The sequence below is a fragment of the Amphiura filiformis genome, chromosome 1, assembly GCF_039555335.1.
Source record: "Amphiura filiformis chromosome 1, Afil_fr2py, whole genome shotgun sequence".
Classification (NCBI taxonomy): Eukaryota; Metazoa; Echinodermata; class Ophiuroidea; order Amphilepidida; family Amphiuridae; genus Amphiura; species Amphiura filiformis.
The window spans coordinates 2,228,468-2,242,200 of NC_092628.1; the positions used below are offsets into that span (position 1 = coordinate 2,228,468).

At 37.3% G+C, this 13,733-nt stretch overlaps 1 protein-coding gene across 1 annotated transcript in view; it reads right to left on the reverse strand.

The window, feature by feature from the left end:
* The window catches only part of LOC140169470 (WD repeat-containing protein 36-like), a 37,000-nt gene that overhangs the window by 12,430 nt on the left and 10,837 nt on the right, over positions 1-13,733 (reverse strand). Inside the window, exons 5-13 of the mRNA XM_072192733.1 lie at positions 13,159-13,291; positions 10,574-10,628; positions 9,830-9,962; positions 6,684-6,859; positions 6,322-6,442; positions 3,770-3,919; positions 2,430-2,578; positions 1,353-1,467; positions 677-842 (exon numbers count right to left, since the gene is read on the reverse strand). Of these exons, the coding sequence (XP_072048834.1) occupies positions 677-842; positions 1,353-1,467; positions 2,430-2,578; positions 3,770-3,919; positions 6,322-6,442; positions 6,684-6,859; positions 9,830-9,962; positions 10,574-10,628; positions 13,159-13,291 (1,198 nt within the window). The remainder of the gene's footprint in view (positions 1-676; positions 843-1,352; positions 1,468-2,429; positions 2,579-3,769; positions 3,920-6,321; positions 6,443-6,683; positions 6,860-9,829; positions 9,963-10,573; positions 10,629-13,158; positions 13,292-13,733) is intronic.

Sequence of the window (13,733 nt, forward strand, 5' to 3'; positions counted from 1 at the left end):
GCAACAAAAGGAGAGAAAAATTACCTGTTTCTTACTGGTACAAGCTTTTAACATATTATTTATAAAATTACAAAAGGGGGAAGTACCTTTGAAAGAAAAACAAACGAATGCCAGTAAGAATTAATTCTGCTCTCACTACAAAATGGCATTGAGAATTAGTACTCCATCCAACCTATACCTTTGAGTACAAATCAGTCATTTTTGGTTGCACAATTTTTATTGGGGCAGGCTGTAGTTTGACCCTGTATAATTATTGGCACTACTATTTTGCTTCATTACAACAAGGGTTATATCATGCTGAGCCAATCAGGAACATGATAAGAATGGTCAGTAGGGCTGAACAGGGTTAAGCTACAAGTGTTGAGAGATCTAAAAGCTATTTTGAGTGGTTTAATATTCAGATGATTATATCATGTAATAAACCAATCAGGGGCTCTGTAGTGGTGCCAATGTTAACAGGCAATTGCAATCTGATTTCATGAAAATGTGAAACCTGTACACATTTCATTGAAAATTATATTTTCAAATAATTAGTTTTCTTCTTCTGTGTTTAAAATAGTACAGTATCACAAGGAAAAATCTTTTCCAGTTCCCAGGAAATTTGAAAAAAAGAAAGAAAAAATAGCGGTCATGAGTTTTTAAGGTCACTCGGGATATTTGCATATTGTAATCTTACCTTTCTCTATGGAGCAACATTTGACAGACTGGACTTTCTATGTCCAGTGTGTGCAGTAAATGCTTGGTTTTAAATTTCCAAAACTTGACTGTCTGGTCTGCTGACCCTGTCACTGTGACTTGATTAAGGCCATCAATGGCTACACCACGCACTGAACCACTATGGGCTGCAAGGAAAGTCATAAAAACCTTGATTAAAGCTATCAATATGCTACACCAACACACCTAAATCTAACTGTAAACTTCGATAATAGCACCCTCAATAGGAGACAGCCCTTTTGCAAACAAAAATTAAGAGTAAAAAAGTAAAACAAAATATGCAACCATATTATTTCATAAATTCTGCAGTTTGCAAACAAAAGGTAGTCATATATTTAATTTTTCTAGTTTTATCAGTAGTCCATGTGGAAGCTTCAGTGTCTACAAGTAGGCATCTGGCAGATGACAAAATGCTCAGTTATTAACTGTTTTATTGGACAAGAAATATGCAGAGTTTGACCTATAAGATCTCTACAAATTATAATCTTGCAATTAGAAATGATTTTCTTGAAACAAGGGTAGCAAAAAAAACCATGTCAATTGTCCTAGGCTTAGGATCTACTGTGTAGCTTACACAGACATGTCCTGTACTCCAGCCAATAACAAGACAAACTGACAGACAGAGACATGGCACTAACCTGTAGGCTGTCCAAATGTTCCTCTGTGTAATCCTGATTGTATATTATATGTGTCCACATGGCCTGTGCTCCAGCCAATTACTACAAAGTTTCCACATGATGTGATATCTACTGCCTGAAATGTAGAAGAAACTTGGCTGTCATTGTAAATGAGAGAAGAGGAGGTGCTGGCTGCAGCAAATTTGTAAAATGACACATTGTAAACAGCTTTAATTGCCCCGGGACTATTTGAAAGTTTGAACCGAAAGTACTAGCATCTTATTTTCATCAAGCATCCCCTTTATATGTTTTTCTTTGTTAAGCACTGTGTTCTCAGTAGAGCGCTTAATAAATGTTTGTACAGATTGATAAATAAAAGCATCTAATTTTCAACATGTCAGATTTTCATCATTTACATTTGTGGCATTGTATGTCAAATTGAATTGAATTGAAATTCAGGGGTTTGGGCATGGAATTTGAAGGGGTCAATGAGGTACGTGTTTAACCCCTCAGGAGATAACTGAGGGATAACAGGTTTTCACCTGTGCTTTTTAAATGAAGGTCTCAAGAAATTCAATGTAATGGATCAACCTGATTTTCAATTGTAGTGAAGATAGTCATGCAGTCAAGTTAGCTCAATTGATAAGGCGTTCGACTATGGCGCAAGAGGTTGTGGGTTTGAATCCTGGCGGTGATTTAGTACACTCTTGTGGAAAATTGAGCTAGTTTGAAATTCCCCTGGAGAAGAAACTTATTGCTAATTGTCAAATGTTGTATCCAGTACGAAACTTGAAGACCTGATCCTGGCTGTGAAGGTCAACTGTGGAATGTCTAGGATGTGCACTCCTATGCTGCAATGTCTCTGAGTTGTTGTTTATTTAATGGTTTATGGAATGTGGAGCTGTAGTGGTCAACAACAACTTGTAACATGTGCTGAGGCTTGTGGATCAACATCTAGGCATTGTGCCTATGCGTAGTGCACTATAAATCACTGCACTATTTTCCCCTTTTTCACAATATTGACCTTTGAAATTTTCCAAATCTGCTTCAGTGGTTTTGACATACCACATCACATTTGTTGGATATCATAAGGCTTACCGTTGCTATGACATTATCTTGACCTTTGAACCTATCATGTGCGAGTTTATGTTTACCCATAGTGCATCTCTGGTAGTTCCATGTGGTAACTAGGGGCAACTGTTGATGACAGGCTACGATACCATCCCAATCACTTTCTCTGCTTGTTTCTATATGCGAGGGATATCAAACATGAAACATAAGTTAGTATTTCCACACCCATATTCTCACTCAAAATGTGGTAATGCTAGTGTAGTGATTTCAAAACATTTGCAAAGCTAATGGTGAACCATGAAACTGACATCAAGATAGAACAAGAACTATGCAGTTTCTTTTATATCTATACCACACAAAATGGTAAGCATTTGTGAAGAATCACAGAAAATGATTCTGTTCCTGTAAGACCTTATAAATACAGACTGCATCAAAATGATTAAGCAGGCCGCGATATTTTTTACTAGCCTGATCAGGCAGCCACCACTGCAAAATAACTTGCCTGAAAATTGCCCAAAATGTAAGCATTATCAGCCAATATCAGGTCGGCATTGATGACGCAACAATAAACAACATGTTATGACATGTACATCTTCATGATTGTATGCAAATGAGCATGGCCCATTGCCCCGGGGATCAGCACAGGTAAGCTGCAAACTCAACTTTCATTCATGATGCACACGCATTCTATTTAGATGTGAGCAATCAGTCCATCGTCCATTAATTACGTACATTTTCGTAGCACTAACAGATTTATTAGTAATCAAATGTTAGCCAGGTAGTTGTCATTACATACAAAATGAATAATAATGGGCCTAGGATGGAGCCTTGGGGTACTCCACATATCATATCCTCATATTGAGATTTACAGCATATCAAACTATATCACAACAGACTGGGATTGATATTGAATATTTAATTGAATTGGAGCTGAGATGTGGACAACAATCAGTCTAAGCATGGAATAATCAGTGATTACTATGGAACTATCAACAAGTTTGATGAATTGTTTTGTGACACATATGGTAATAATGTATTAAGTTTTAATTATTACAAGCTCAGCTGCATAAAATGTGACTGCCCAAACAGGCAGTGCTGATTGAAAAAAAAACATGCCCTAAATGAAATTCAATTGTCTCGGGCTATCGGACACAGGAATTGTGACGGCCTGTGATTATGTATATCCAACAGTTTCCAGTGATTGGGCTATTTCATTTCAAATCCGCACTACCCCTGTTGAAGATTTTGGAAACGTCTACCACATCAGAATGCTATTCGATACGTCTGATGTACAGTCCCTGTTGTAGTAGGCTTGACCCAAGTCTTTGTTCTGGTTCTCATGTACATAGTGTGGTATGAATACTTACCAGATACAAATGCTGTGATTGGTGGCATTTTAAGATGTTCTAATTTGGCTTTCTTCTTCTTGCCTAAGACTCTGTTGTAGTAGGCTTGACCCAAGTCTTTGTTCTGGTTCTCATGTACAGTGGAGAAAGACTTCAGAGAGCTGTCTTGTCCTGTATGGAAGCAATATAAGAGTACTCATTTGCACTAAAGAATTTAATGGATGGAGAATTGGCTTGAATTCTGACTACAGAAATGGATGTTACAAATTTTCTTTACATTGGAGAGTAAATATGTGACACAATCTACTCCATGGGGGCTAATGGAGGCACCTTATATACATGTACTAACATTAGGCTATCATATACTGAAAATACCAAAGGGCTAGCATCCTTTGTTTTTAAGTTCTGAAGTTTTGTGAAGTGTATTTTTCTTATGTATTTTATTGTTTTTTACTTCATATTTTTACCTTGATCTGAATTTCAAATTTGCTACCTTTGTCCCCCATGGACCACATATTGCCTTGGTCCCTACCCATGCTCGGTGAATTGGGTTATTCCAGTTGAATTCCATACACCCCTATGGAGACATGACTTTAATCCCCCACAGAGGGAGTGTAGATTTCAACACCATTCAGGTAATCCCATTTGAAATACACACTCCCTGTGTGGGAGATTCAGGTCATGTCTTACATATGGGATGTATGGATTTCAACTGGAATAGCCCACTAACTAACAAACTTCAAAGGTTGTAACTTCAATGTTTTACAAAGGCCCCAGATTACTTACATGTACTTACAAAATATTACAATAACATAAAACATCTCATGCTTCATATGTATATGGTCGCATGTCATAAGTTGGGTATGCAAAAAGGGTGGAGGGATTACACTTTTCTGAAAATTGCGATACAAATTTGATTGGCTTTCCGCAACCCCATATCCTACAGCAGTGGTTGATACCTCATTTTAAGCCTAATTTTATACTCTTTCAGTCTACTGAAGCATATAATTATATATTATTCAGTAAAAAAATCACATCAGTTGAAATGAAAAATGCCAGGGGTGGAGGAGCAGGCGGATGTGGAGCAGGCGGATGCGGGAGTGTGCAATAGGGCCTATGTGAAAATTCACATGTCAGCATGTCAAAACTACTGGTTACTTTTTTCACGAATCTAGTGAGGGTATGATGTATTGAAAGCTTTGAATGTTGAATTTGTACACCTAAAACAATTACTAACTATTTAAGGTGGTACTACACCCTGTGATAAATTTTGTGACTAATTTTGCATTTTTCTCAAATAAGTAACTACACACTGGTAACAAAAGTTATATGTATATTATAGGGGCACGGAATCCAATTACTTCACTGAAATTTCAGTGATTCAAGACAAGGGGTTCGATCATTATTATGTTAAGAAATGAGGTACATTCTAGCGGTACCTCTTTTCTTATCATAAATAACATACCGCTTGTCTTGAGTCACTGACATTCCAGTGTAGTAACTGGATTCCTTACCCCTATAATATATTATACATAAACTTTTGTTACCAGTGTGATATTATTTTTGAAAAAAATGCAAAAATATTCACAAATTTATCAAGGGTGTAGTACCACCTTAAAGGGTTATATGTTCCTTTTTTTCATTTTTAATGAAACCCTAGTTGAATTTCAGTATTTTTAGCAATATGCTAATGTACATTTCTCTTCTTGATATTCATTTCCTCAACAATAGAATAACCATCTTGCTAATTACAAATAAAAAGGTCATTGACCTCCACAATGTAATTAACATACGTACAATTATTTTAAATAGTTCATTTCAAGCATTAATGTATTGAGAACATATCCTCCAAATCTGATGACATTCTTGCATAAAATAAAAATTTTACAGTCATTTTTGTAATTGAGGTCCGATTTGAGAAAAATGCATTTGAAAATTGAGATTTACATAGGCGCCTGTGTATTAATTAATTAGTAATTAAGCATTATCTCAAAAATTAGGCATGTGCTAAGGTTAAAAGTGGTGTTAATTGTTAGAGGTTGTCAATATATACAACATATCAAAAAATTCATTTTTTGTCATTTTTGACCATGTAATGGAAATTGTACCCAACTTATGACATGCGACCATATGACAATCTGGGATTCATGCCTGGGAAAAAACTATGGTGATATGACACAAATTACAGTACATGTAAAAGACTTATTATCTTTTGCAAGGTTCCTTTTAAGCATTAACCATCATGTGTAGAGAGAAGTAATCCATTGGTAGAGCACCAGCGCAGTCACCTTCCGAGCCTTATTTCACCCTTATACAGATGAGCACTCCATTATAATGCCTCTTTGAAGGTGTCTTGGGAAGTATTTCTTGAACTTCATATCTCCTTGTCTTGGGTAGGCATCAAACAATTCTCTGAGGTCTCTGGACTTAGGACAAGACTCTGGTCCCACCGGTATATGGTTTAACCATATGTGACGTCAAACATGTGCATAGGACATTATGCAAAATACTTTGCGCTGGTAGCAGTATGCTTAATTTGTAAAATGAAATCTGCAAAACATTATATACCATACCTGCACTAAGAATATTTTGACCTTTGTTGCCATGGAAGTGTATTCTAGTTGGGGGTGAACTATGACCTGACCTGACCCTTAGCTGCCTGCCACTTCCATCAGCTTGGTCCAATATCCACATCTAGGAACAGTGCAAATGAGAAAGAATATAAACTTGTAATTATAAATTTTGACAAACATCAATTTTGTCTGAATAAGAAGGTTCTGAAATATCAAGAATCAAGAAATAGATGTGCACTGTTCATTGAGGTACATTTTGTCGCTATCGACCCAAGTTTTACAAGTTAGCAAATCAGTACAGAAAATTGAAATGGGAGAAATTTATTATGGGAAGTGGAAGATATTTAAAAGTTTTCACTGACCTTGATATGGTTATCTGATGAGTTAGTAATCATGACAGGTTCTGACTGTAAGAATGCCATGCCAGCTATTGATTCCCTGTGAGCATTTCTCATCTGGGCTTGAAGTCTCTTCTCTTCCAAATTCCATAGTGCTATGTGGCCCAGTGTACTGCCAGTAGCCATAATGGGTTGACCATCTGAGGAATACAAGTGGATTAGATTAGATAGGATTATTCTTTGGTTCACCTCAAGTTGCACTGCAAGCGTGCTGACAAACTCCCCTTGTACGTGTGCCTGTATGCTCTGCACGATTAACTTTACATGCCCGATTCCACACTGCGACCAGCAAAGTACATACCAACGTCACTACGTCACTAACTTGAGGCGAACCAATGTATAGATATGGCTAGATTGGACTACATTAGATTAGATGAAAATTTATTTGCTGTTGGAACCTACTTACATCCATTGGAAAAGCACAGTGAAATTCAAAGCTTAATTAGTGTCCTCTGGGATTTCAAGGCATAATAAATGATTCTGCCACTGATATTACCCCTGATACTAGGTATGTTATTGTTCCCCTTCCAAAGAAAGGAGACCTCAGCCTCATGAACAACTATAGAGGAATCACACTGATGTCAGTTGCAGCTAAGGTGTACAATAGGATCCTACTGAATAGAATCAGGGACCATGTTGATCCTGTAATAAGAAGTAACCAGGCGGATTTAGACCAGGCAGAAGCTGTGCACAGCAAACGCATATCCTCCGTAGAATCATGGAGGCTTTCCATAGTTACCAACTTCCACTAACTATAACATTCATTGACTTCAAGAAAGCCTTTGATTCAATCAACAGGAAGATGATGTTTTCTGTTTTGCGGCACTATGGTATCCCTGAGAGCATTGTAAAGGCAATACGTGTACTGTATACTAATTCGCAAAGTGCAGTATTGGTAGATGGCAACATCTCGGATCCTTCCTAGTGACTACTGGAGTTTTGCAGGGGATGTTCTGGCCCCATTCCTATTCATTGTTCTCATCGATTATTTGATGACGATGGCTACCGAGGGTAATAACAGCGGTGTTGAAACACACCAGCGTCGCTCCAGGCGTTATCCTGCCAAGGTTTTGAGCGACTTGGATTTCGCTGATGATATTGCCTTGCTTGAATCTTCCATCCCGCAGGCACAGGCACAGCTGACCAGAACAGCGGCTGCAGCAGAAAGCCTGGGTCTCATCATCAGTGTTCCCAAAACTGAGTACATGACCATCAACTGCAATCCTCAGCCACCACTCCAAGTATACGGAGAACCCATCAAGTATGTCACTGATTTTAAATATCTTGGTTCCATGATGGGCTCTAGCACCAGTGACCTCTCCCGACGGAAGGCGCTTGCTTGGTATGCATTTTGGAAACTGGAGCATCTGTGGAGAAGTCCAACAATCACTGTTGCAACAAAAGTCAAGCTGTTTAACACCACTTGTGTTACAGTATTGCTCTATGGCTGTGAGTCCTGGGTGATATCTACTGATATGGAAAATAAGATCAACGCTTTTGGTACATCATGTTACAGGATAATGCTGAACATCAAGCGCACCGACCATGTTAGTAATGAAAGGGTCTATGCCATCACCAACACTGTGCCTCTTATCAACTCTGTCAGATCACAACAACTCGATTCCTGGGACATATCCTGAGGATGCAGGAAGATGAACCATGCAGAAGATATGCTCTCTACACCCCATTACATGGTAAAAGAAGACCTGGAAGGCAAAGAACATCCTACTTGTCTTATGTGCAAAAACTGTTGGGGGATTTTGACAACTTTCTACTGCCAGATGCCATTGCCACTTTGGCTTCAGATCGTAGTACATGGAGAAACTGTGTAGTCGCCTGCTTCGCAGCCGAATGAAATGAATGAAAATGAATGAAAACTAGGTATTGGAAATATGTGGATGACTTGACACTTGCTGAGAATCGCACTCATCCCACGTCTAGCAAACTCCAGGAGGATTTAGATAACTTTTTGCAATGGACCAGTGACAATAAACTGCACGCTTAAATCCCAGAAAGTGTCAGGTTCTCCAGGTGTGTTTTAAAAGAGATGTACCTCTTCCATCTGGCTTATAGATTAACAACACTACACTTGAATATGTAAATGATGCAAAAATTCTTGGTATCTGGATTAATCTCAAATGGGATAAAAACATCTTTGATATCACCAAAAAGGCCAACGGCTGGCTGTACATGTACATGCTACGCATGTTGAAAAAATTTGCTTGTAAGCATGAAGAGCTGATTACAGTGTACAAAGGGTATATTAGACCTCTAAAGGGTATATAAGACCTCATCTTTAACTGCTGGCCAGTCTAAAACACTTGAACAGCTGCAGAGATGAGCTTGCAGGATAGTCCTGGGCAAGAATTTTACAACTTATTCTATTTCTATCAGCTCCTCTCATTGTTTTTATATTTGTTTGTTTAAACGGTCGCTCCGTGTGGAGACACGCTTGGGTCCTGATGGGACCAGGCTCAAACAAAATGCTCAAGCCAGGCTAAATAGCCTATATAAGCATGCTGGCATGTATGGACAGAGAAGTGAGAAACAGATTTGAAGACAAAGACCAAGGAAAAGAAGGCCACTCCCAACAATCAAGTTAACAATTTTACTGTCAGCCTTTGGGTCAAGAGAAAGGAAGTGCTTAATCCAATCTCAACTGCCACTGAGGACATATGCCATTGTGATGATTTAAATGAAATTTTATCATTTTCATATTTTTATATACATGACTTTTAAATTTGCTGCTGTGATAAAATTGTGTTTTATTTGCATCAAGTGCAATAATTGTAATTTTGATTGTTGTACATTTTTTTGATGTGTTTTAAGATTGCAGTTTGTCATGTAATTCAGCCTTAGGGCTGCAATTTTAAATAAATATACATTACTACTACTACTTGAACTGTCAATCATATCAGATCTTTGTAAGATTGTTGTAAAAGGATAAAAATTCTTTGATAACAATTATTGCAGTCTTGTACAATGTAGATCAATAGTCCATGCCATTCATTAAATTCGACAAGACTGACTGAGCTTCAACAAATATAACTTATAATATGTCATGAACCATCATACATGTAAATGCTCTTTGCAATATCACTTGAATATACCTGTTCTAAAGGCTATGGCTGTGACTGGTCCCCATTCTTGTTTGAATGTTATGATAGTTTCATCAAACTTGAGATTGTGTACTATGACTGTGCCATCAACATGGCCTACTGCAACCACATCAACTGCTGGAGCCTAGGAAAAGAGAATTGAAAAAAAAAATATGGGCAGAATTTCTTAAATGTATAGCGATGTTACTTAACTTATTTAGCTCTCCTTGTATAGGCCCATTTTCAATATGCATAGATATATATGTGACACAATCTGACCCACTCAGTTCAAAAATTGTGTTATTACTATTACTACATGTAATTTACTCAGTACATAAGCTTACTGATGTTGAAAGTTATGAACTTTATATAGATACTTACTTTCTTGTGCTTTTTGCTACTTACATGTGCTTATATCTCAATTCTAATATTGCCGAGTTTGCTCTCATCGGATCAGATCATGTCACAAACACCTTGTACAGTAAAGTCCCTTACTTGTTTGAGTGGTAATGAATTTTAACACAATTAAAAGCAATCATGTTAACATTGATATGAACATGAAAAGAAATTTGTTGCCTCCAGTTGGATACTGCACTTGTGTAAAAAAAGAATGATCTTGACATGAATGATGATCAATATTTAACTTACTAATCAACATAAGTCTTGAAATGTTATCGATAATGGAAGACTCATCATGACTGGCATGCGGTTTTCAGTACAGTAATAAGTGTGAGGCCTTTATACAATGTAACTTACTTGTTCAATGACTGATATTGGTGCTCCCCACCCTTGGAAGGTATAGATGAGCTTGCTGCAGAGATAAACAACAAGAATATTAGGATGATACCAATATGCAGGACATATCAATGAATAAAAGTAAACAGATTCAGTATGAAGTCTTTATTAAAGGTGAACCTCATTGAAAATAAAGTTATATATCAATGGAAAGCTTATGATGTCAGGATACCAAAAATTATTTTTTCCGATTTTTTTGATGGCCAATAAAGCTGAAAAATTAAAAAATGAATGAATTTTTGGTCTTTTTAAGCGCGTAAAAAAGCACCCAAATCAATCGTCTATGACCTTGGGAATGCTCGTGACGTAAGCTCAGGGTTATGATCACGTGAACCTACTCGGAAACATGTAAACAAGACTTGCTTCCTGTACTTTGCAAGCTGTCCGGCAAGTCTGATTTTCACAATAAAGCTTGAAATTAGAGGACTCTTCAAGTTGCTGGTTCCTTCTATATATATTAGAAATAATAGAATTATTGTCAGCACATAAATTTTCCGTAAATTTTGACAAAATCAGTCATAACTCGCTGGGTATAATTGGGTAATTGATTTTGAATTTCGCGCTGGGATCAGTTCCATGCGCAGTGCTTGCTGCTACCGTATACCGCTCATGTCATGGACTGAATAAACAAATTAAATACTTGTTTGTGACATTCTCTATTCTATGTATTTTCGCAATAAAGCTTAAAATTAGAGGAATATTCAAGTTGCAAATAATAGAATTATTGTCAACACATAAATTTTCCGTAAATTTTGACAAAATCAGTCGAAACTGGATGGGTATAATTGGGTTATTGAGTTGAATTTCGGCGCTGTGATCAATTATTCCATGCGCAAATGCTTGCTGCGACCGGTGTCCGGTCATGGCATAATATAAACATCAAATACTTGCTTATCAAGTGACATTCCCTGTTCTTGATTCATTATAAAATATCTGATTTCTAAAAAATATTGTCTTGCAGTAATCAAAAAAAGATTTCATTAAATCCAGCTCATAAAAAGGTTTTTCATATCTAGCGCCGTGATCATTCCCGGTCGGATATCATTCATTGCGGAAAATATTCTTTCCATGAATTCACAATTGAAAGAAACATACTTTATAAATACAATTTAGGCTTAGTAGACCGAATATTTGATGGAATTCTGAAATCTAAATTATAATATTGTCATTTCTGTCACAATTCTTGATGATAGAACAATCGGTGTAGCCCTACTGAAAAAGAAAAACATCCATGTAAATTGTTGTATGGATGATGGTAGTAGCGACATACTGCAGAAATTGCAGGAGCTGATGTCTGCTAGGCGGGTATGACCAAACAGCGCTAAGCGCTTAGCGTCGTATTCGGGAGAATTTCTGCTGTGTAAGACTATTAGCTGATTTGATCAATCGTTCCTTGATATGAACATTTACAGGAATAAATTTTGCTGATGAAGTAGCAATATAGTTGGAAATATCAGAATGTGAATATCAAATCGGTCATTTTGTCTGCAAGTACAGTACAGTCGCGGATACACTCGGCGACTGAGACTCGATCAGTCACTGAGTTCATCCACCATGGTTCATCCCGTGCACGTGCGTATCTACGAGTTCGGCTATCATACATGACCGGTTGCAAAGCTAAGAAATAATTTTAAAAAATCCTGTACATGTACCTTATTCTATTCCCTCATTTTCTCATTGTGATAAGTTCATCTCAACTTGGTGGGACGATCTGAACTGGTAGCACTAGCAGTTATTTTTGCAATCTGTTTTCATTCCGGTTCTTGGCGAATCTTCGCTCTTCGTGCTTTACTGTAATATTCCCTATGCATATCGTGGATGGCTTGGGATGGCTTGGCCAACACTTTCTCCATTTTTATCCACACACTTTATTCAGGAACTTCTTTATTTGATCATGATGTTTCCTTCATTTTATTCTTATTTTATTGAAGATATTTTTCATGTAAAGTAAGTTGGCAATGACTGAATTCGTACATCGGCCCGATGCATGACACAGTAATGCATGGACATTGTGTTTACTATCAAACCCGGAAGTAACTGTGTGTCCCCGAGCTGACGTCATCAACGAAAGCGCCCAATTTGAACGATTTCGTTTTGTAATTTAGGGGGGGTGCCAATATCCAATCTTTGCATGGAGATTTTGTCTAGCCTGGTACGTTAGGCAAATAAAAAATATTCTTTTCTGCTTCCTGACATCATAAGCTTTCCATTGATATATAACTTTATTTTCAATGAGGTTCACCTTTAAAAGACAACCTTTTAGGGGATGTATGGGGGATAAAATAGGATGCTGCACAAAGTGGGTTAACTGCTCTCCTATATATTGTGTATGCCATACTTCGAAAATGTTAATTGTTTTGTTTTTTCACAAAACTTCTTCCATTTTTGGTTCTGCTGAACTATCCCAGTAGCACAATATTTTGGTTCCCATTGGTGACAATCATATATTGCACTGTGGTTTGCTCCAGTGTTACACATGCATTTTGACAGTCATCCTTATAACTTCTTTGGTATTGACATACATCTTATACATGAAATAAACTTACTTTGTTTTGATGTTCCACAGCTGCATTGTTCCTTGTCTACTTCCAAGTAGAATCTTATTGAGATAGGTCGTAGGATGCATAATAGCAGTGATACAAAATGCCAAGTTATCAAATGACAGCTCCAGGTAGATTTCTGTATCAAACAAAAACAGGTTTTGTTGAATTACAACACAGGTATTGCATGGTCTATCGCTACATGTTTTTGTAGTTCCTTGTCTTGGTGTGTGATTGTGTTGTTTGTTTTGTTTTTTCTTTCCTTGTTTACAACATGGCAAGAACACTTGATTATTTACAAGGCAAAGTCTACACTACATGCATTTTAATCATGACATGCGGGGAAACGTCTTATCCATGTATCTTCAATCTGATAGATCTTGATCTGATAGGAGGAGGGAAAGATGAGCAATAATTTGGGACAATAAATACAGTGGGGTCAACCAATTTGAAACCAAGTGAGGAATATCTTAGTCCTTCAGTAGGCGTGGCTGAAACCTGGCTGGCAGATTACATCTCCAGCAGTTGTGTTCTTCAAGATATGATCATATTTAGAAATGATCGGAACACTCATGGGGGTG